This window comes from Trachypithecus francoisi, unplaced genomic scaffold (assembly GCF_009764315.1).
Source record: "Trachypithecus francoisi isolate TF-2019V2 unplaced genomic scaffold, Tfra_2.0 Lachesis_group17, whole genome shotgun sequence".
Taxonomy (NCBI): domain Eukaryota; kingdom Metazoa; phylum Chordata; class Mammalia; order Primates; family Cercopithecidae; genus Trachypithecus; species Trachypithecus francoisi.
In genome coordinates, this window is record NW_022681462.1 from 21,803,957 (window position 1) to 21,828,506 (window position 24,550).

The 24,550-nt window shown below is 37.7% G+C and overlaps 1 protein-coding gene across 6 annotated transcripts in view; it reads left to right on the forward strand.

Moving 5' to 3' along the window:
- Nucleotides 1–24,550, forward strand: part of ZNF638 (zinc finger protein 638) — a 101,451-nt gene that overhangs the window by 2,550 nt on the left and 74,351 nt on the right. For 5 of the 6 annotated variants that reach the window (XM_033175032.1, XM_033175036.1, XM_033175033.1 and 2 more), the window contains exons 2-3: nt 17,244–18,762; nt 23,897–23,958. In XM_033175032.1, the coding sequence (XP_033030923.1) occupies nt 17,446–18,762; nt 23,897–23,958 (1,379 nt within the window). In that variant the 5' untranslated portion in view covers nt 17,244–17,445. Of the gene's footprint in view, nt 1–17,243; nt 18,763–23,896; nt 23,959–24,550 lie in introns of those variants that run through there. The other variant, XM_033175037.1, reaches the window with a different exon arrangement.

Sequence of the window (24,550 nt, forward strand, 5' to 3'; positions counted from 1 at the left end):
CTTAATAAAATGCCTTATATACTTAGAAACAGTACTTCCAGTATTGGTACCCAGTGACACAGTTTGGGCTGTTTTGCAAGGAAACAGGCGCTGATGAATGTTGCAATGTAGTGGTTTTAGAGACTCTCCAAATTGAAAGTAGTTATGTTTGTGGCTAAAACTAATAAGCCCTCATGTGTATCCAGTTTGTCTACTTTTCACTGCTTTAACTTTGTTTAGTCTTTTGAAATTTGTGATGGAAAATTAAAACGAAAGGAAAATAAGTATATAGCAGATGAGAAGAGAATAATGGAAAGGAGGAAGAGTGAGGAAAAGGTGAGATGTAGAAATAAAACACACAACTATAATAATGGGGGTGAGGGCTGGCCGCGGTGGCTCATGCCTGTAATCCCAGCAGTTTGGGAGGCAAGGTGAGTGGATCACGAGGTCAGGAGATCTAGACCATCCTGGCTAACACGGTGAAATCCCATATCTACTAAAAATAGAAAAAAAAGTTAGCTGGACATGGTGGCGGGTGCCTGTAGTCCCAGCATCTGGGGAGGCTGAGGGCGTGAACCCAGGAGGCAGAGGTTGCAGTGAGCCGAGATTGTGCCACTGCACTCCAGCCTGGGCGACACAGCCAGACTCCGTCCAAAAACAAAACAAAACAAAAAAACTCCGGTGAGGGTCAATAATAGTAAGGGTTTTGGATTGAAAAGAAAGTCTAGGAAACAGAAGTAGGTTTAATGTACATATGTTTTCTTGCTTTGTTTTGTTTTTGAGACAGGATCTCACTCTATCTCGAAGGAGACCATGGCTCACTGCAGTCTCTATCTCCTGGGTGCAAGCAGTGTTCCTGCCTCAGTCTCCTGAGTAGTTGGGACAACAGGCACACGTCACCACGCTCGGCTAATCTTTTTTAAAAAGAAATTTGTAGAGACAAGGTCTTGCTGTATTGCCCAGGCTGGTCTTGAACTCCTGGACTCAAACCATCCTCCCACCTTGGCTTCCTAAATTGCTGGGATTACAGGTGTGAGCCATTGCGCCTAGCCTGTTTCCTTAATGGTTACCCTGAGGAACATATATTTTGGATTTTTTTTTTTTTACTCTCTTGAACCAAAATATGTTTTTTGTTCATATAAAGTTTTAAAAAAATTTCCTATTTCCACAGCCTTTGTTTATTTTTTTTTTTTTTTTTTTTGAGACGGAGTCTCACTCTGTCGCCCAGGCTGGAGTGCAGTGGCCGGATCTCAGCTCACTGCAAGCTCCGCCTCCCGGGTTTACGCCATTCTCTCGCCTCAGCCTCCCGAGTAGCTGGGACTACAGGCGCCCGCCATCTCGCCCGGCTAATTTTTTGTATTTTTTTAGTAGAGACGGGGTTTCACAGTGTTAGCCAGGGTGGTCTCGATCTTCTGACCTCGTGATCCGCCCGTCTCGGCCTCCCAAAGTGCTGGGATTACAGGCTTGAGCCACCGCGCCTGGCCTGTTTATTAAGCTTTTAGCTAATTTGCCTGTTGTCTCTGCTGAATGTGAGTTGCCAACTTTTAAATATTTTTACCAAAAAAAAAACCAAAACATTTTACTATGGAAAATTTTAAACATATACAAAAGTAGAGAGAATGATACTAATTCATTCATGTGCCTATCCAGTTTTAGTTATCTAGCTAATGGTCAGTCTTGTTTCATCTCCTGCTTGCTTATTTTTAAACAAATCCTTCTATCAGTTCAGTATATAGTTCAGAATTTTCTCTAGAGTGTTTAGAAAAAAACACGCGTGTTACACCTAAAACAATAACAGTAACTATGAGTAATTAATTTTGATATCAGATATTCAGACAGATACCAGATTTCCCCAGGTATATCTCACTACCTCCCACCCCCATACATATGTGGTAAAGGTTGTTGGAGTCAGGATCCAGCTAATGTTCATAATTGGTTACGATTGATAACTCTCAAGTCTATAAACTCCCCACCTACCTTTTCTTACAGTTTACTTGTTGAAGAAAAACTTTGCTTTTTATACATTATTAGATAATCCTTTGCTTCATCAGCATCTGAATTCATGAATTTTGATGTGACTTTAAAAATTTACTTGATAAGGCTGGGCATGGTGGCACACGCCTGTAATTCCAGCACTTCAGGAGGCCGAGGCAGGCGAATCATCTGAGGTCAGGAGTTTAAGACCAGTCTGACCAACATGGAGAAACCCTATCTCTACTAAAAATACAAAATTAGCTGTGGTGGTGGGGCATGCCTGTAATCCCAGCCACTTGGGGGGATCGCTTGAGCCCAGAAGACAGAGACCGCAGTGAGCCGAGATCACCCACTGGACTCCAGCCTGGGTAACAGAGCCAGACACTGACTCAAAAAAATTAAAAAAAAGATTTTATAAATGTGAAATTTACTGAAGTTAGTAACTGTGATGACTATGAAAGAAAATATTTTTAGGAAATACACGCTAAAGTATTTAGGGATAAAGGACCACAATATATGCAACTTAACGTCAAATTTCAGGAAAAAAACATATGGAGGAGACAGGGAACTCCCCCATCACCTGGCACTTAAATTCATTCAAATATAGTGAATGACCTCCAGTACTGGAGGCTAAGGTAGGAGAATCGCTTGAACACGGGACACGGAGGTTGCGGTGAGCCGAGATTGCTCCTTTGTACTCCAGCCTGGGCAACAAGAGCGAAATTCCGTCACACACACACACAAAAGTACTTGATAAACAAGTTGCTAGATCTCAGTATAGGAAATACTGAAAGAAGGGTGAACATAAGCAATTAACACCTGTTTCTAATATAATTTTCTTTATTTTTTTTTTTTTTTTTGAGGCGGAGTCTCGCTCTGTCGCCCAGACTGGAGTGCAGTGGCGCAATCTCGGCTCACTGCAAGCTCCGCCTCCCGGGTTCACGCCATTCTCCTGCCTCAGCCTCCCGAGTAGCTGGGACTACAGGCGCCCGCCACCTCGCCCGGCTAGTTTTTTGTATTTTTAGTAGAGACGGGGTTTCACCATGTTAGCCAGGATGGTCTCGATCTCCTGACCTCGTGATCCGCCCGTCTCGGCCTCCCAAAGTGCTGGGATTACAGGCTTGAGCCACCGCGCCCGACCTCTAATATAATTTTCAAAAATTACTCAAGTCTTACTAAAAGGAAGAAACACCTATTTTCTTAAGTAAAGCATTTTGTTTACTGTTTAGCATTTTTTGCGCACCCCGTTGCATGTCAGGATTTACAATTTTAATTGATCTTCACAGCAGCATTCCGAATGGGTACTGTTGTTTCATTTTCACAGGATGAAACAGGCTTGGATTAACCAGCTTGCTCCGGGTAACATTGTTAGCAAGCAGCAGGACCAGAGTTATTTCACAGGATGAAACAGGCTTGGATTAACCAACTTGCTCAGGATAACGTTGTTAGCAAGCAGCAGGACCAGAGTTAAAACACTGAATATAGGGTCTAAGTTCTTAAACACTATGCTGTACTACCTCTCTAAAGCTGAATTAATAGTGTTAAATTTTACTTATGGGAGTTAACTAATTTTGCATGAAGTCATTCGCTGGCACCCCTCCTAGCAGGGTGGGTATCTTCAGATCAGTGGACATTTCCCCAAAGATTAGATTATTATGGATTGCATAATAGGCTGACTAACAGTCAATAGTTAGGAAGTGAACATGATGTAGACAAGAAGGGCCAAATCCAAAAATGTGTTTAAGGCTGATGCTCTTTATTATACTGCAAGTTTTCTGCCTCTTGCCATATTGCTTATAGTTTTTTTTGGACTTTGTATACAATAAGATAATATAGTCCAATGTTGGACATGAAATATTGGGTCATTCACTATATTTGAATGAATTTAAGTGCCAGGTGATGGGGGAGTTCCCTGTCTCCTCCATATATGTTTTTTTCCTGAAATTTGACGTTAAGTTGCATATATTGTGGTCCTTTATCCCTAAATACTTTAGCGTGTATTTCCTAAAAATATTTTCTTTCATAGTCATCACAGTTACTAACTTCAGTAAATTTCACATTTATAAAATCTTTTTTTTAATTTTTTTGAGTCAGTGTCTGGCTCTGTCACCCAGGCTGGAGTCCAGTGGGTGATCTCGGCTCACTGTGGTCTCTGTCTTCTGGGCTCAAGCGATCCCCCCAAGTGGCTGGGAGTACTGGCTCAGGCGCGCACCATCATGCCTGACTACTTTTTATGTTTTTTGTAGAGATGGGGTTTCGCCATGTTGCCCAGACTGGTCTCGAACTCCTGAGCTTAAGCATTCCACCTGTCTCGGCCTCCCAAAGTAGTAAGATTACATGCGTGAGCCACTGCATAGCCTATAAAATTAACCAATCTACTGTTTGTATTCTGGTTTTTGTCAATTGACCCAATAATGTTTTTTATAGAGTTTTTTTCCCCTTCCAGTACAGGACCAAACTAAGATCAGATGTTGCATTTAGTTGTTATGTCTTTTTAATCTTTAATCTGGAACATTTCCACAGTGTGCCTTTATCTTTTGTGAAGTTGACATTTTTGAAGAATACAATCTGCTTTGCTTTTCTCTTTAATAGAACATTTCTCACTTTGGATTTATCTGATGTTTCCTCTTGATTAGATGTAGATTATATGTCCCTGGGCAGAAAAATCACGTAACTAATGCTATGTCCCCAGGATATCAGATCTGGAGATTCACCATTTCCATTTGCCCTTCATGCATGATACTATGTGTGAGCATATGTTTTGGTTAAAGTGCTTGTTTCCCCCCACTCCCCCTGGAATTAATCTGGAGAGACATTTTAAGACCATGCAAATGTCCTGCTCATCAGAATTTACCTCTGTAATACCCACTCATGATTCTTACCTGAACCATTCTTTACTATGATGGTTGCAAAATGATTTTCTACTTCAGTTGTTATTCTACATTTACTAGTAGGTACTCAGCACTCTGTAAGAGCTTCCCTTCTTTCCATTGATTAATTTATTGCTATGTATTTATGGACTCCTGTTTTTTCCAGTGTTTGATAATTTATTGCGGTTCAGTTCTTTCTTGCTTTCTCCCATTTCCTATTTGTATTTCTTGTCTTCCACAATGAAAGCCCTAAGTTCCTAGCACCATCAAAACATTTACTTACTTGCTCAAATCTATGATGTGTCTAAAGTAGTTTCAGAATTGCTTCATCCATACCACTACAAAAAATAAAATTACTAAAAAGAGTGAAAATTTTTTCTTCTTCTCTTTCCCTTAGCTCCATCAAAACTGAGGTACATAAATTGTTTCCTTTATTTATTTATTTTCCTGGGGGGGCTGTAACTCTCAGGGGGTGTGGCCTCCTGTGAGGTACGTAAATTGAATAGCGGTTTTAAGTTTTTGGATTAGTTTTCTTTTTCCCCTTCAATGTATTGTGGTATGCATTTGAAATATTGGATTAGTTTGCTTTCAGTGTTAGATATTTTTCTCCATCCCATCCTTACTGATTTTAAACATATATGTAAATTGTTAACATGTTTCCAAAGGTTAAAACTGTACAGTAAGATGCTCCATGAAATAACATTACCATATCCCTTCAATCCTTTCTATCCATTACCCCTTGTAGATTACCACCTTCATTGTTTTCTGTATTATCTTTCCTTTGTTTCTTAATGCTAACCATAAACAGGTATATGTATGTTTTCCTATTTTCCTTTTTTGTTTAACACAAAAGGTGACATGCTATATGCTCATTTGTACTTGTAAAGACTTTAAGGCTTATGGTTTTTAATGCATTTAATCAGTTTAGTGTTTTTTTTTTTTTTTGTTTTTTTGAGACGGAGTCTCACTTTCACCCAGGCTGGAGTGCAGTGGTGCGACCTCAGCTCACTGCAACCTCCTCCTCCCAGGTGCAAGTGGATTCTCCTGCCTCAGCCTCCTGAGTGGCTGGGATTACAGGCGCCTGCCACCACACCCAGCTGATTTTTATATTTTTAGTAGAGACAAGGTTTCTCCATGTTGGGCAGGCTGGTCTTGAACTCCTGACCTGGTGATCCGCCCGCCTCAGCCTCCCAAAGTGCTGGGATTACAGGCATGAGCCACCGCGCCCGGCCAGTTTAGGTATATTTAATTGAAGATTTTAGAACCCACTTTAGGTCAATGGAAACATTTTTTGGCCCATGTGACTCCATGAAGAAAAGCAAATAACCAAATGGCAGAGAGGGCAAGGATGCAGTTAGGCTTCAGAAACAATTGGGGACTGTATATTGAATACCTTCATTATTGTCTTTACTTCTTGGTCTTGCTTACCTCTGTTCCAGTGGTTTTTTTTTTTTTTGTTTTATGGTGCAGTTTCTCGGTAAAGCAGTAAATACGGCTGTTAACAGCATTTGAATTTTAGAAACATCTACCACTTTTCTCATTTCTAGTTTAACAAAAAATCCTGGGGAAGATTTGTTTGTTCCAGCTTGGATAAGGTGGTTTCTCTTGGGCTAACCTGTTAGACCTTACTAGGAGTGTTTAGAGCAAGGCCACTAGTGCACATCTCCAGAGGAGCATCATTTACAATAAATAACAATGTTGTGCTCTAGAGGCCCGTTTATGTATGCAGTGTACATGCTTTTAAGAAATAAAAAGGTATATCTTACAATAGCTCATTTATCAAAAAATCGTTTTCCTGAAGTTGATAACAATATTAAATCATTGCTATATGGGATTAATGCCTGGTTCTCATGGAGATCTCTTCTTAACATTATGCATTAGCAGTTTTCCATTTCTTTTCGAATCTGAAATCATGGTGTTTATCAATCCTTGCAGTTAGTAGTGAAATTTGGTGTTGCCCTTCATGATGCCAAATAACGTTTCTAATTTTCTGCTTATTTTTGCTTTCTATTTCGTTGACTGTTTCTTTGAAGGCACCACATTTTGGCATTTTAACATGAAACGTGGTACTCTCTGTCAACACTTGGGCACCCTCAGAATTGTTACTTGCATACCTTTTGTGAGACAAGAGAGGACAAAAACTAATAGTAAAGAAGTTGGCTGAGTGGCTTCATCTGCGTGGTAGGAGAGATTGGCAGATTGAGTACCAGGAAAGCACAGAATGACATGCTAGTTTTTATAGCTGAATAAACAATCAACCTCTTGTATTAACTAGCCATTGTGATAACTGCATTCTTAAGTACCAAAGTGAATTTATATACTCTGAGACAAATAGTGCTCTAACAAAGCAGTACCAAATGAGGTATATGTTTGTATGTCTAGAAAAATAATGTTAGTGGTAGTTTTCATTTTGTGGGAAGATTATAGAATACTTTTTATTCTTTCCTGCATGTTATAGGGTAGTTTTTCTTTTTTGGGGGCGGGTTATGAACCTGTTGTGCTTTTTTATGATTAGAAATAAAGTTATAAAGTAAATTTATACTTAATGTATTTGGTATATGGGAAGAACACCAATGGGAGATGTTGTAATCTTGTTACTTCCTAGCTGTGTTTTACTTAATATGTAAACTGGAATTCCTTTGCTCTTAAGGTCATTGTGAAGCTCAGACGAGATAATATTTAAAGTGCTTTGTAAACTGTAAAGTAGTGTAAGTCCAAGTATAGGGTTTGATATAAATCTTTTCCTTATAAGTCTAATGGAGCCATTATCTGATGGATTGATTTTTGATGATTGCTTTGGATAAAGTACCCATATCTGTAAAGAAAATTAAGGGCTCCCTTCCTTCTGAAAGACTGCATCAAAATAATAGGCAGTTCTTGATTGTCCATGGTATTGGAGATCTCAGAAATACCTCACAGGATCTAATAGCACTATCTTTTCAATTCATCAAGCCGTTCTGTCATGGCTTCCTCAAGAACCCATTTTCTACTATGTGTTTCTGAAAGAATTTTTATGGTTGACATTATATTGAATATTTCTTGTTTTACAGTGGCATGTTTTTGTTCTTAAAAGGACACAAATGAGTTATTAGTTATTTGTTAAAATAAAACAGTTCAAAGGTTGAGAATATTTTGTCACTATTATCCAGTTTTGGAAAATATTAAATTTAGAAAAATAAAATGTCAATTGAAAAGAGCAAATAGCATAGTTCTAATTTTGTACAGTGTTTGATATACCACACCCGCCCATCATGCATGCATGAACATACACTAAAGTAGATGAAACTATACCAGAGTATTGATTTACTCTGGGTGATGGTTTTATTGGTAAGGATTTTGTTTGCAGGTTGTTACTGTTTCTGTAACAAGCACACGTTACTTACATAACTAGGAATAAAACATTTATTTTAAAGGGTTAATATTATTTAATTGCAGTTTTTTCCCCAACAAGTTAATAGTTAAGAACCCTGATCTCAACTCTCGTTTTTCCAGGTTATTTATTTCATAAGAAGACTATCCATAAATCTTCCGACGAACAAACCTCTTTATGACCAGAGCTCCTGGGGTTAAAGGAGAAAGGTTTTATAATGACTGTCTTAATTTGTTTGGTGGTTTTCCAGGTATTAATGCCAAATTTGCCTTTGGTTTCTGTTTCTTATCACATTGTTTTCAGGTTACATCTTTATCTTAAAAAGGCAGAGGGTTTATTTTCTTCGTTGTGATATAACCTAACTCTTAGAGGTTTCTTACCAAGATCACTTTGCTTGTTTTGCTTAATTTTACTTTCTAAACTTTACAAATTAATTTTTTCCACCAAAAGGTAGAATGAAACAAAGACAGCAAAATATCAAACTGTTCAGTAATAGTTAAAAAGTCAAGTGGGAAGGAAGGGTGTAGGGTATAATTTAAATGATTTTAGACTTAAATCTGAATTTATTATTTATACATTGCTTGTTAATCAGCTTTTTAGCTGATTTGGCTTTGTTAGACCTTGGTGTGATGATGTTAGATTGAGAAGAATGATGTCATCTTCACTAACTCATGTGCGTTGTTTTTTACTCTTCCCATTTTTTTCATTTGGTTAAAAATGTCATACCGGCCGGGCATGGTAGCTCACGTCTGAAATCCCAGCACTTTAGGAGGCCTAGGCGGGTGAATCACATGAGGTCAGGAGTTCAAGACCAGCCTGGCCAACGTGGTGAAACCCTGTCTCGACTAAAAATACAAAAAGCTGGGCGTGGTGTCGGACGCCTGTAATCCCAGCAATTTGGGAGGCTGAGGCAGGAGAATCGCTTGAATCCAGGAGGTGGAGGTTGCAGTGAGCTTAGGTTGTGTCATTGCACTCCAGCCTGGGTAACAGTGAGGCTCTGTCTCAAAAAAAAAAAAAAAAAAGTCATACCTAATATTTAGGACTTAAACTTTTTATTTTGGAAATCTTCAGAAATGTGAAAAAAGCACAGATAAATTCTTAGGGACTCATTACTCAGCTTCCACAGCCAGTATTTTTACGTGTCTTACTTCATCAAACTCCCTTCATTTACCACCACGACCTACCCCTGCCCCACTACACATGTTCACTCTTTCCCTCACCCCTGCCCAGATTATTTTAAAGAAAATCTCAGACACATTATTTTACTCATTAAGCACTTGAGCCTATAACTTCTGCCCCTTGTGGCCAGTGCGTCTGTGAATCTGCATAGATAACTGTAAATTTAAAGTTTGTAATAGCCAAAGAAAAGGCATTAGGACGATGATGGTGGTGAGAGGAAAAAGAAAAGTACGTATGAGAAGTGTTGACAGGAATACATTGAATTTTATGTTTAGAAATGGAGTTATTTTATTTTATTTTGTATCTTGGTAATTTGGTAAGAGAATTAGTATAGAGAGAGCAGAGGATTGAAAAAGCCACTAAAAACAGTAGCTGACATATGGCATAAGGGATGTTGGTTCCTAACACTTTTTTTCTGTCTTCGTAGCTGACTTGTATCAGATAGTCCTGAGGGTGCAAAGATTCTAATGTTTTAGCTGAAGCTATTTTTTTTTGTCTTGAATGTTATGCCTTTGTCAGAAAAACATAGTTAATAAGTTATAATTTACTTACTATCATTTCCAGTACAACTGTCTTACAAAAAACGTAGTTAATAAGTTATAATTTACTTATTATCATTTCCAGTACAACTGTCTTACAGTATTTCATCCAAAGACTTTAGGATACTCCAAATTTTTGAAAATTTGATAAACACATGTTTAGTAAGACATTGTTATTTGAAATCTCATTTCTACTAGTTTCCTCAAAACTGTAGAAGATGCCATGCTACAAAACTCAATTCAAGCATTTCTGTCTTCCAGAAATCCTTTTCTGATACTTCAGCCTTGTTATAATGCTGACAAACCTTACTGCAGTTTGTTTTTTTCTGTTAGATTGTTAGCAGTTTGGTTGTAGGAACGTAACTATTTTATTTGGCTTTAAAACTAGGAAGTAGCCTGGTTACTGTCATGTTAGGCTCTCAGAAGATATTTAATACAGTGAGTGAATGATTCTGAACTTACTCCTTTCCACTAAAATCAAAAAGGGGAAAAAGAAGGGTCTGTTAGGATGTATCTCCTCACCCCATCCCACAGTGGCATGCAGGATTTAGATGGACACTTGTAAGAAGGAAATGTGTGACCCACTGTCATTCCCTATTAAATGTTCCTGCCTGCCAATAAGTAAAACAGAAACAACAAAAATCAGTGTTTAGCAAAGTTGAGATGTATGGAAGTGATGATCCAGTAGAAAGCATTAGGCATGTAGCAGTGTAGGAGAGCCAGTACCTGAAAATTAAATGGAATAGAAGAGAGATTAGATTGTCTCCTAACCATGTAAATTGAGGCCTTAAAAATGTAGATTCTGACACCCCTAAATAGAATTTCTTAACCTTTTGGGAGTCATAGACCTTTTGGACAAATGGATGACAGACTCTTATAGTTTGAATTTGAATTTACTGCTTTATGCTCCCCTCTCCCCACCAAAAACATCTCAGATATTTTCCTGTTGTATCACACCATCTCCTGTTAAAATTAATAGCTTGCCCTCTACTTTTAGTATCCAAATTCTGAAATTCTCTCCAACCCAGAAGAATTTTCCTGTCTTGTCTGTATGGATTCTGATTCTGGTCATTAAAAGCCTTTACTTAGTAGTGTCCCCTTTTCTGAGGGAGATACATTCTAAAACCTCCTAATGGATGCTGAAAATATGGATGTACTATAGTTTATTTGACCAGTTTCCAATCTCTGTACAAGCTTTTATAATTGCAGAAGCGTGAAAAGGGAAGTTTTCAAGAGATTTTTAACTATATATTTTATCATTTTGTTTACCCTAATTTTATGAGATACTAGCTCCATCTGAAAAAGTAGAATGTTAGCTATATGAAGGAGAGATCTGTTCTGGCTTTAATATCTTTAGTCCTTCCTTACCTAGAACAATGATGTCAGTAATTATTTTGTATGAATAAAAGCTGAATTTGAACTTACTGTCTAGATTTATTGCTAAGAAAAACTTTCTCAAAATTTCTTGGGAATACTTAGTATTTAAAAAAATATCCTGAATGGCCTGATACTTAATCTTGGAATTTTATTCCCTTGAATTGATTGAGAAAGACATAAAAGTTAAGTGACAAAGTAAAGAAAAGTGCTGTTGGTGGAGCACCTAAGTTAAATTTGAAAAAATAAGACTGCAGAATTATGTAATTGCAAAGGGAAACTTTATAATACTTTATAAATAGAAAGCTTGAAGTATAACAAGCATCCTTTTAGTTAAAACATTTTATTTGGAGTGGATATGAATGATAGAAGACAAACTTTGCTAAATGATTAAAAATGTACTTAACACTTTTAATTAAAAGTGAAAATTGTGCAAATGAAATATGAGTATATACCACGGCTTTACTTTCTGCAGTTAGTTTTACCCGTAGTCAACCACCAGCCAAAAATAGGTGAGTATATAGTATGAGAATGGCATTTTGAGAACAACCACGTTCATATAAGTTTTATTATGCTATATTTTAATTCTGTTTTTTATTGTTAATCTCTTACTGTAGCTGATTTATAAACATTATCACAGGTATGTATGTACAGGAAAAAACGCAGTATACATAGGATTTAGTACCATCCATGGTTTCAGGCATCCATTGGGGATCTTGGAATGCTTTCACCTCAGAGAAGGGTGACCATTATACTCCTTAAATTTCATTCACAAAGAAGAGGCAACATAATACATACTTTTTTAACCGTTGAAGATATGTTATTTGGCATGTAGGTCATAGGCAGATTTTTTATTTATATAAATTTTTTGAGACAGGGTTTTGCTTTGCCACCTAGGCTGGAGTACAGTGGTGGAAACAGCTCACTGCAGCCTTGACATCCTGGGCTCAAGCAGTCCTCCCACCTCAGTCTCCTGAGTAGCTAGTTGGAAAAAGCCAGCATGCTTGGTTTTTTCATTTTTGTAGAGATAAGGTCTCACCATGTTGCCCAAGCTGGCCTAGAACTCCTGGGCTCAAAGCAGTCCACCTGCCTTGGCCTTCCAAAGTGTTGGGATTACAGATGTGAACCACCTGTATTTTAAAAAATGTCTTTATTACTTCTTACCAGTGCCCAACATTGTGTGTCATGCTTAATTTGAGAATCATGTGATTTTAGTAGGAATTCTAATAAAGCTGGGACAGTTGAACAAATGTATGGTAAAGTAATTGATTATAATTCTTTTTTTTTTTTTCTTGTTTTTTGAGACAGGGTCTTGCGCTGTCACCTGGCAGTGGTGCAATCATGGCTCACTGCAGCCTCAACCTCCCAGGCTCAGGTGATCCTCCTGCCTCAGCCTCCTGAATAGCTGGAACCACAGGGATGCCCCACCACTTTACTAATTTTTGTTAATTTTTTTATAGAGGTGAAGTCTCTGTGTTGCCTAGGCTGGTTTCGCAGTCCTGGGGTCAAGCCATCTACCCGCCTCAGCCCCCAAACTGTTACAGGCATGAGCCACTGTACCTGGCCCATAATTCTTCTTTTAACGATGTTTTGACAAAGTATTTCATCAGAAACTTCTCTACCAGGATTAGAAATGATGCGGTAGCATAAGAAGATGATGATTTTATATCAACTGGGTTATTGTGTGAAAATGTAACTATAAATACAAACTACAATGATATATACTACACATAAAAGTATGAAATTTGTGTGGCGTCTTGAGATAAGTTAGAAGCATTGGCTGAAAGTTCAGGAGGATTAAAGAAACTTGTTCTCAGAAAGGAAGTTGGCAGAAGTGACCTGTTGGAAGATTGACATGTGCTTCCTGTAGTAGGTTTCCCAGGATATGAATATTAGAAGAGAAACTTTCCTACCTCTAGCTAGCAGGTCCTGGGACCAGAATGCTCAGTAAATAACTGTAGCTGAACAGAACTCTGACTTTTCTTCCCAGTAGAGAAGGGAGAGAGATCTTCTAGGGAGAGCCAGGGCTACCAACTTATTACTCTATCTTCATTATATTAGATTTTAGGATGGGACTAACCATATGGGAGGTCAGGTGTCGTTTTTAAAGACTCCTAAAAAATGCAAACAGGCCATACCTCTGCATATTGATAGTTGAAATTCCTTAACTGGGAAAATGCCGTTTAATTCTTCTCTTCATGTGAATTCCAGATTGTTCTATGAAAGACTGGTGTCTTTGCAGGACTAATAGTGACTACACACTGACACCGCTGTGTTAAATACAGAAATAATTCTTCCATGATTAGCATGATTAGTAAGTAGTGGCTACTCCAAGGGTGGACCCCCACATCCTTTTCTCTTCTAGTTCCTTCCCTAGGGATGCCCCACGACTACCTTCTCATGCTACAGCAACTTAAACCCTTAACAGTTTAAGGGTGATAGACAAAGGAGGGGCTTAGGAGTCTGCTTCCACACTGTAAAACACCTATGTTTTGATTGTTCATTGCATGTGCTTTACCAGTTACTAAATATTTCAGACATGACCAGTTACTAAATATTTCAGACACTATAAATATTAAAAGGAAAGTTTCTCTTTTAACATTTATATTTTGGGAAACCCACCATAGGAAGCAAATGTCTGTTTTACGAATAGAAACCCAGGTTTGGGAAGTGGAAAATGTAAAAAGGATTTTGATAAACTACAGCAGGGCTTCTTGTAGCTTTTTTTCTTGTTTTTTTTTTTAAATACAGGATCTCACTCTGTTGCTCAGGCTGGAGTACAGTGGTGCAACCTCAGCTCACTGCAACCTCTCCTTTCCAGGCTCAAGCGATTCTTCAGCCTTAGCCCCCCGAGTAGCCAGGGACTATAGGCACGAGCCAACATACCTGGCTAATTTTTGTGGTTTTTTTTTTTGTAGAGACAGGATTTCGTCATGTTGCCCAGGCTGGTCTTGAACTCCTGGGCTCAGAGTAATCGGCCTGCCTTGGCCTCCCAGAGTGCTAGGATTACAAGTGTGAGTGAGCTACCTCACCTAGCCTCTCATAGACTTTAATATGCTAGTAGACATTATTCCCCTCTTAAAAAGCAAGTATGGTGCCCTTCAAACTTTCTTGGCAAGGGAACATCTTTGTAGAAGACCGCTCAGAGTACTGTAGTATTCTGGAGAGTACAGTTTGTCAAGGGCAGTTCTCTTAACCTCTGTAAATGTGTATTTGAATCAGTGTAATGCAATGTTGGGCACATTAGGAAATACACAGTAGATTTTTGCCTTTAAGGAATTCAAAATGGAGATGTTTCCAAATGATACTTCTTCACAATTACATTTAGTAATTAGATCACTCTGATTGAAATTTGCTGTTTTATTTTGGGGGAGAAACATTATTTGGAAGAGCTCGTGCTTATGAATTTATAAGAGGAGTCTTCACCAAATGGAATAAGTGGTTCAGAAAGCATTGTAATAACTAGATGATAAACTGCTTACATAAGCAATGTGTATCTTTTAGGATTGGGTGAAGACAGTTGTTTTTGGAAGAGATTTTATTATGTAGAAGGTAGGCACAATTTCATGTAATTTATGATTGTTTAAAAAGACCATGAGTTTGTTACAAATGAACTTTTTAATAGAATTTGGGTATCATTGTTTGGTAAGCTTGTGTCTGCAGCTTGTATATGGTGAATCAAAAACCTATGTATTTGATGTATTTTTGTGTTTCATTCTAATTTGAAAGTTAACCTGTGCATGTTAATAATGAATACTTTGGATGTGATCATTTAGATAGTTTAACAAATATTTGAGGATCTTTTGAGTAGGAGTAGGGTTTATATGCTTGGGGGATAAGACTTAGCCATGAATATAAACCTTCAGTTGACATTAGGTTGTTGAAAAAGATCATGTGTGTTTGAGCGCAAAAACGTAAGATATTAAGAATCCAAAAATGGTGCAAGCAATAAATAAAGGTTATTGGATGCTGGGCGATGTGGCTCACACCCCAGCACTTTGGGAGGCCGAGGCTAGTGGATCACTTGAGGTCAAGAGTTTGAGACTAGCCTGGCCTACATGACGAAACCCCATCTCTACTAAAAATACAAAAATTAGCCAGGTAGCATGGTGGCGCATGCCTGTAATCCCAGCTACTTGGTAGGCTGAGGCAGGAAAATGGCTTGAACCCGAGAGGGAGAGGTTGCAGTGAGTCGAGATTGCGCCATTGGACTCCAGCCTGGGTAACAGCGCATCCCTGTCTTTAAAAAAAAAAAAAAGTGTTATTGGAAGACTCGTTCTCGGCATTGGTAGTCAAGGGAGGTTGAATGGGGGTGACCTTGAAGGATAAATAAAGTCAGGTCAGCATCCAGGGCAAGATTTGTTTTTGATTGGAAGAGATGAAAAGAGTTGGGAAGAATAGGAACAAAGACATAGCAAAAATACCTGTCTGATAAAATTAGAAAGATTGGTTAGATTGGTTGGATCTTAAACAATAAAGCTAAGAAATAAAGGGAATGAGATATTTGTGGCTTTTTGAACAGAGGAGTTGTGTGGTAAAAATGTCCTTTTGCAAAGGTTAAATGTGGTGGCAGCATGCAGAATGATTGGAAGGGAGGGTGTTAACCAGATAAAGACCATTTTCCCAGCCAAATTAACAATTACTAACATTATATATAAATAAAGAGAAAAGTACATAGTAAAGTAATGGATGGAATTGTAGCTTGAACCAGACAGTGGTGGTTAGCAAATAGGATCCATGATGTTGATTTTTGTAATGATTGTAGATGCCTCAAGACCTCACATTGTCCACCATGCATTTCAATCACGCATAAAAGTGAGGTCCTGATAGAAAGCACCAGCATAGTCTATATGCTCATAATTTTTTTAATTGCAGGAGGAAAGCCAAGTTATGTAGCTGCTGACCTTGGTCCTGAATGATAGCTAAAGTACTGTTTTCTATCTAGAAGAGTGTTGAAGTGGGTAGTACAGTCTGATGGGCTGGTCAACAACCAGTTTTAACTAATAAATTGCCTGGAAACCGTAAGATACTTTGCTCACATCTGTTAATGGTTAAGAGCACAGATTATTGTAACAGATAACCTTGAATACAAATCTCAGCAGTAACTTGTCTTTGTAAGTTACTTTACCTGTGTGTGCCTTTGTGTCTTCTTCTGTAAAACTGTACATACCTCGGGATTGTTGTGAGCATCATTTAAAGTTCATAGAACACTGACTGACATATGGACAGTGCTGTATAAAGTTATTATTATCATCCATATATATTCGTCTAAACCGTGATTATGGAGGGAATCCAAAGGAAGGGTTACTGGTTTTGTTACATATTATGTTCTGTGTTATAACAAATTCCATGCCATTGCTTACTGTTTTCTTAGACTCTGTAGTCAAGTTATTGACAACACATTTTTATCTAACGAGAAACAACTATTTAATAATACGAACTTAAGTGTAGTTTAATTGCCCTGTGGGATAGATTAGATGTGAAGGCTGATTCCAAGGAAGATTGTGTTTTACAAAAATGGGTCTTTTAGGCTTACAGTTCTTATTTTCATTATTTGTGTATCTGATAACATGCATATTAAATATGTGTGCATTTGTAAGTATTTTAATGCCTTCATCTTTTTTTCTCCCAGTATTACAGCGTGAAATAGATTCCCAGTATTTTTCAAGATAATGTAAAAGGAGTTGTAATTACTGCTCAGCACCTAGGACAGCACCCAGAACAACACAATGTACATGAAATCTGACTTGAGGTTTGGGGCTTGTGTTCTGCATTCAGGAAAGAAAAGAAGAGAAAATTTTTGGGAAATTTAAATCCTCGTAAGCCCTTACTCCAAAAGTATATGAAATGCAGAATGGTTTCATGGCTTTATTTCAAAATGTTTTACACTGGCTGTAGAACCCACTTCATGAAGTAGTTTGAATTAAAATGATCTAATATTTGTGTTTTAACTTTCAGCTTTGTGTTATTCTTGGAAAATTTCGCACCACTTGTGAATTCCTTGAACCTGGGCATTGCAAACCCACTTCTGTTGGGCCCATCTCCTTTGCACTTTGCTCAGATTAAGACTCAGTTGGCGCTTCAGCAGCTGAATGCCGTTGCCTCACATGGTTCAACACCACCTTATACTTTATTAAATCAGGCTTTCTTGAAAATAGCCATGTCGAGACCCAGGTTTAATCCTCGAGGAGACTTTCCACTTCAAAGGCCACGAGCACCTAACCCTTCTGGGATGAGGCCTCCAGGACCATTTATGAGGCCTGGATCTATGGGTCTTCCAAGATTTTACCCAGCAGGGAGAGCACGTGGAATTCCACACAGATTTGCTGGCCATGAATCTTATCAGAACATGGGACCACAGAGAATGAATGTTCAGGTAACTCAACACAGAACTGATCCAAGATTGACCAAAGAAAAACTGGATTTTCATGAAGCACAACAGAAGAAGGGGAAGCCTCATGGTAGCCGGTGGGATGATGAGCCTCATATATCTGCATCAGTGGCAGTGAAACAGAGTTCTGTAACACAGGTTACAGAGCAGAGTCCCAAAGTACAGAGCCGCTATACAAAAGAGAGTGCCTCAAGTATCTTAGCAAGTTTTGGATTATCTAATGAAGACCTAGAAGAACTCAGTCGCTATCCTGATGAACAACTGACTCCTGAAAATATGCCATTAATTTTGAGGGATATAAGAATGCGAAAAATGGGGCGCCGATTACCTAATTTACCTTCTCAGAGCAGAAATAAAGAAACCCTTGGTAGTGAAGCAGTTTCAAGTAATGTGATAGATTATGGGCATGCAAGCAAATATGGCTACACAGAAGATCCACTTGAAGTACGTATTTATGATCCTGAAATTCCAACTGATGAGGTCGAGAATGAATTTCAGTCACAGCAGAACATCTCTGCATCTGTTCCCAATCCAAATGTGATATGTAATTCTATGTTTCCTGTTGAAGACGTATTTCGTCAAATGGACTTTCCCGGTGAGTCCTCCAATAATCGGTCCTTTTTCCCAGTTGAGAGTGGAGCCAAGATGTCAGGCTTACACATTTCGGGAGGACAGTCAGTCCTTGAACCCATAAAATCCGTCAACCAATCCATTAACCAAACAGTTAGCCAGACAATGAGTCAATCTCTGATTCCTCCATCTATGAACCAGCAGCCTTTTTCATCGGAATTAATTTCAGCTGTAAGCCAGCAAGAGCGGATCCCACATGAACCTGTGATTAATTCATCTAACGTACATGTTGGATCAAGAGGAAGTAAAAAGAATTACCAGTCACAGGCTGACGTTCCCATTCGATCTCCCTTTGGTATTGTGAAAGCATCCTGGCTACCAAAGTTTTCACATGCTGATGCCCAGAAGATGAAGAGACTTCCTACTCCTTCTATGATGAATGATTATTATGCAGCATCTCCAAGAATATTTCCACATTTGTGTTCTCTGTGTAACGTAGAATGTAGTCATTTGAAGGTGAGTGTTTTTAAAAAAAGATCACTGTATAATGATGCTCAGCGCCAAAGTTTTCTCTAAATTCTGATATGTATACTGCTGTTAACTAGGTGTTAAGGAAATAGCAGAAGGTAATTTTAATTGCAGCCTCAATACATAGTTGTAATCCTTAGTAGTTCTGGCCTTAGTACTGAGTTTAGTATTAGGCTTACTGTATTCCTATGACCGGGCACACCATATTTTAATAGTTTGTCCATTTATTTTGAACTTTTAGTTATCCCACTTATGCAACATAAAATTTATGTAACATAAGCTGCGTACTTACAAGACAATGTCACATGGAATCACCTTTCTCTAAAAGGATCTGTTAGTATAAAAATACAAAGAGACGGTATAACCCATTTGTAATGCACACATTTAAGAGACAGTATATTATAGACTTGCACATATATACCTGTCTTGGTTATCACAATGTTGATCTAAATATTTTATGTAGACTAGTGATTTTTAGTATTTTTCGAGAAGAAGCTCTCTAAAATAACTTCATAGCAAAAATAAGTCAAGGTGCAGTAAATTATTCTAGGACCAGCTGTGGACTCAAAAAATAATGTGAAATGATAGAAATTTGTAGAGAAAAATCTTTAAAAAATAAAGATGATTTAGGTACTTTGATAGTATAGTTAGAAGGAAGTATTTTGCAGAGGCAGTAAAGTTAACTATAATGTAGAACATACTATTCAGTTGTAATCATTGGTAGATTTGAGCAGGAATTTCCAAGTAAATTTTATATACTTACGTATGGTTGGCAATCACTGTTTCTTCTATTTGCTAATGTGATTTATAGATGTAGGTTGTAAAGGGTCAGAAGGGAATATACTAACATGGAAGAAAGCTTTGATTCAAGGCCATGGCCTGGAATTGGTTGTATACTTAGGCTTAAAAATCTATGTGTTATGCTCTTGTTCTTTTCTTCCAATGTTGCCTTTTGATTTTCTTTTCATTATTCACTCATTAGGTTTTCATCAACATGAATCTGATTAGATCTGTTGCTATGCTATTTTCTTAAGGTTAACCCCAGCAAAAGAAAGCAGCGTTCTACCCCATTTTAGCCAGATGTGCCAAATTCTGTTAAAATAATAGTTGTCTTATTCCATCAGAAGGGATAGCAAAGTCCTTACAAGGGAAAGTCTTAGAATAAATCATAGCACCTAATTGTAATCTGTAAGTAGCCCTGGCCTAAGTAGTGAATTGAGTGTTAGTCTCTCTGTTCTTGTGACTGGGTATACCACATAATTTTTTAAAAAATTTATTTTGAACTTTTAGTTGGTCATAATGAATCCAAGAAAATATATCTTTAAATAAAGAACTTGAAGTTTTGTATTCTGTAGAGTAGAAAAGGTGTACATTTAATTTAGTATGTACTTACGGATACCAGTTTTGTGCTTGACTCCAGTTAGGTACTGGGACAGAAATGAGGAACTGTGTAAAATTTTAGATGTTATTAAGCAGTTTATTCAATCTTATTGAGGAGAAAAATTATACTCCCAAGACATTTAAAACAATTAGAAGGCAACAAGTAGTTTTGTGATTTGTTTAACTTGTTTGAATATGCTGTAGGGAACAGAGATTTCGATCTTGATTTCAGGCGTGTATCACTCAGGCCAGCATCATCAGTTTACCAATTTAATCATTACCCTTTTACCAATTTAATTATTTTAACTATTGTATTTGTAGCAGTGTGTGTTTAAAAAGAACTATAAATACGCATCCTGACATCAAAAGACTTTTATAGCCTAGTTAGACTAATGGAATGACAGTTACTGAATGCACTGAGTCTGTCTTGACTAGAATGATGTGGGAGGGAAGACTTGATGGCGTAGGTTGAAGATGGGTCTTGAATGATAAAGAGGCTTTAGATATGCCTGTATAAAGAGGAGGAGGGGGCCGGGCGTGGTGGCTCACATCCTGTAATCCCAGCACTTTGGGAGGCCAGGACGAGTGGATCACCTGAGGTCAGGAGTTCAAGACCACCCTTACCAACATGGTGAGATTCCCTTCTCTACTAAAAATACAAGAATTAGCCGGGTGTGGTCATGCACACCTGTAATCCTAACTGCTCAGGAGGCTGAGGCGGAGAATCGCTTGAACCCAGGAGGCGGAAGGTTGCAGTGAGCCGAGATCGCGCCACTGGGCTCCAGCCTGGGTGACAGAGCGAGACTCTATCTCAAAAAAAAAAAAAAAAAAGAAAAAAAGAAGAGGAGGGATGGCAACAACATACAGAGAGGCAAAGGTCTGGAGAGAAGATTATATTTCATAGTGGTAGGAGGCACTTGGGAAAGAATGATGAGCATATTATAAGTAAGTATGAAAGGCCTTGAAGAGCTAGCCTAGGAGTTTAGACTTGAGGTGAGAGGCGTTAGAAAGCTAGATAAGTCTGTTGATAAGTGAAGTGACATGTTGGAAGTATGTTTTAGGGCAACCTGACTGAAGTATGCAGGGTAAATAGAGATGAGATGATGTGGAGTAGGACTTCCACTTGGAAGCTTCTCTAGTTGTTCAAGTATAAGATGGTAAAAACCTGGGTTAATGGGATAAAAGTAAAAATTTGAGAGGAGAGGAAATCATTTAGTCATCATTAGAGCTCACCTAGATTGCCGTTAAAAACACACACACACCTTTTAACAGACTGCACAACAGAATGGGGCTCATCTAAGTAATGAATTTTTCACTACTAAGTGGCCAAATGATGGGGGTTTGTGAAGGTGGATTTTGATAGTACACACTGCCTCTTGTTTCTGTGATATATTTTGCAGCCTCGTAAGTGTTTGTGTGTGTGTATATGTGACATAAATATGAAGCCAATAAATGTAAATTACCGATTGTAAACTTTTTCCTACTGAGTAAATCTGACAATATGTATATTCCCCACCTTCGAGTCTTTGAAACTGTAGCTGTGAAGATGTACTTTGAGAATGTGAAATGTATTTGCTTGTTAAATTGGGGTTCAGATTTTAAAGGAGAAACTTTCCTTGGTTTAGGAGCTGTATCATAATGACTTAAATAATTCAGTTTGAGAAAGTACTGACAATAAAAAACTGTTGAGAGTAGTAAGTGAGCCCTGATATGAGTAGATAGATATTTTCAGTTTCATTCTGAGCCTGCCTAATTCTGTACAGTCCTTGCAGCATCTCCTGTTAGTTGGTAATTATCACTTTTTCTCTGGGGAGGCAGTGCTGCTTTTGGACTATTATCTAATTTGGAAACTGTTACTAGAGAGTCTAGAAGTTGGGGTGGGATGGGTGTATTTACTGAGCTTAAAGCAAGTAATGTCAATTTGTGAAGCAAGCCTAAAAGAACATGTGTATGTGTGTGTTGAACTGAGAAGAGTATGTCTTAAATAGGGCAGCCATCATCTTCAGGTGATAGTTGCTATAAGAATGATACCCTGTATTACTGTATCTTCCTATTTTTTCAAGAAAAGCTGGAAATCTGGACTTGGGGGTAAAATCTCTGGATTATTGAATGTTGGCATCGTATTCAGATAAAACACTTTATGGTTCAAATAAATCATGCCCAACCCACTGCCTGCACCAGTGTGTCTGTTTGATGTAAACAATGTTCAATTAATATTAAAAATATGGGTTTTAGTTCTACTAGAGACTCTTAACTACCAATCTCTTCTAGCTTTCTATTTGTATTACTAAACAGGATATACAAACATTTCTTTTTTGTAGTCCACAGTCAGTTCCGTGGCTTAATAAAATAGTTTAGGATTTGTCATACCTTGTTGCTGAGTTTAAATTGATGCTGAGCATTGCAAATCAGTGTACCTTCTTTCAGATAGTTCTTGCCAAGGCAGAATCCAAAATTATTGTCAACCGTGATTTTAACTGTGGAAATTTCTAATGACCTAAAATGTGTTTCAAATGGAAACAAATAATAACGTTTTCCTTAAGCAAAGTGTTGAAATACAGAGTTATCTAGTAAGTTTTCTGCCTTTCCAAATGCTGGAAGAACAGTAAAACATTGAGTAACATACATATTGCTTTTAACTAATTGTTTCACCTTGGAAACTGTATCTTTGTAAACTGTATTGGCCTTTTTTTTTTTTTTTTTTAAACCAGGTGTATCTTCTAGAGTTATTTATGGGTACAGATTGTAATTTTAGGACAGATTTATTTGTAAATGAAGTAATGTATAAGAAAGCATTTTGGGCTGGGCATGGTGGTTCACGCCTGTAATCCCAGCACTTTTGGGAGGCCGAGGCAGGTGGATCACCTGACGTCAGGAGTTCGAGACCAGCCTGACAAACATGGTGAAACCCCGTCTCTATTAAAAATACAAAAATTAGCCAGGCTTGGTGGCGCATACCTGTTAATTCCAGCTACTAAGGAGGCCGAGGCAGGAGAATCGCTTGAACCTAGGAGGTGGAGAGTGTAGTGAGCTGAGATCGCATCATTGCACTCCAGCCTGGGCAACAAGAGCGAAACTCTGTCAAAAAAAAAAAAAAGAAAGCATTGTGTTAATTGTAAAGCTCTGTATATAAGGGATATTGGATCTTTGAAATGTTGTTACTTTTAAATTTTGAAAATAGATTTGATCAGTAGCATTTTTCCCCATGTTTTTCCTAATCTTATTTGCCAGTGTAGTGAGTACCTTGTATGGAATGGTACTGGTCTATGAGGTGGCATTTTTTGATTGTTGATGTTGTTAGCTTGAATTTTAGAGGTATTTTGTCATTGAAATACTGTATTTTGAAGATGCTGTTTCACAGATACCATTTTACTCATAGATTTTTTGGTGTTTTCTGGTGTGTTGTTTTTATATTTGCTTGCAGTAAGTTTTTTCTGATCCATGTTTTTATTTTCTCCAAGTTTATATATTGATTTCAAAATGAGCAGCCGTGGTTTTGATTTTTAAAATGTTTTCTGTACTAAAATATTTTCAAATGGGATCAGTGAGGTATGGTATTAAGTGCATTTGTTTTAAGGCCTTTAACTTTTGTTTGTGAAAATTTTATTGAGCAGCCAAGTGCTATTTATGAGTATGTTTGTTTAATTTTTGAAAAAAAAATTCTTTGTCTTTTTTAAAAGCCTAATTCATTAGTCAACATTAGGAATATTCTGATTTCAACACTTTTCTCCTTTTACAATAGGATTGGATTCAGCATCAAAATACATCTACTCATATTGAGAGCTGTCGACAGTTACGTCAACAGTAAGAACTTTTTTTTCTTTATTATAGATAGCATATTTACAACATAGTTAATGTTCAGATGTGACTTAAATACCTTTAGTATAATACTTTAGAGAAAAATATTTTTGGAAAGCTTTTGTCTTTTAAAAATAGTTTTGTGGAAGTATATTTAATATTTTTCCAAAATGGTAGAATTCAATATATCCTTTGCTCTTACACTTTTCTAGCTTAATTCCCAGTAGGTAAACTTTTTATGTCATTAGTTCATTCTTTGCTGGCTTACCTTTCCCAGGATCTTTTATCTATATCAGAGCAGGTATCTTTTCTTCTCCTATCTCCACCTCTTCCCATAGGACAAGTAACTGAAAATCAATGCAAACCAAACACCAGTATTTAATTTTGGAACTAAAACTCTTCTCTGACTTAGAACCAGTTTTCAGAATGTACCTTAAGTAAGGGATGGACAAGCTAGATGTCTTGCTTCCTTAACATTGGCTCTTCAATTCTTCCACCTTTTTCTTCTTAAAGACAGGGCACCTGTGAAGGTTTCCCTACTGGCCATGGAGGTGAAAAGTGTGATTTTAACACTGTGTTCCTGTATCTCTTGAAGTAG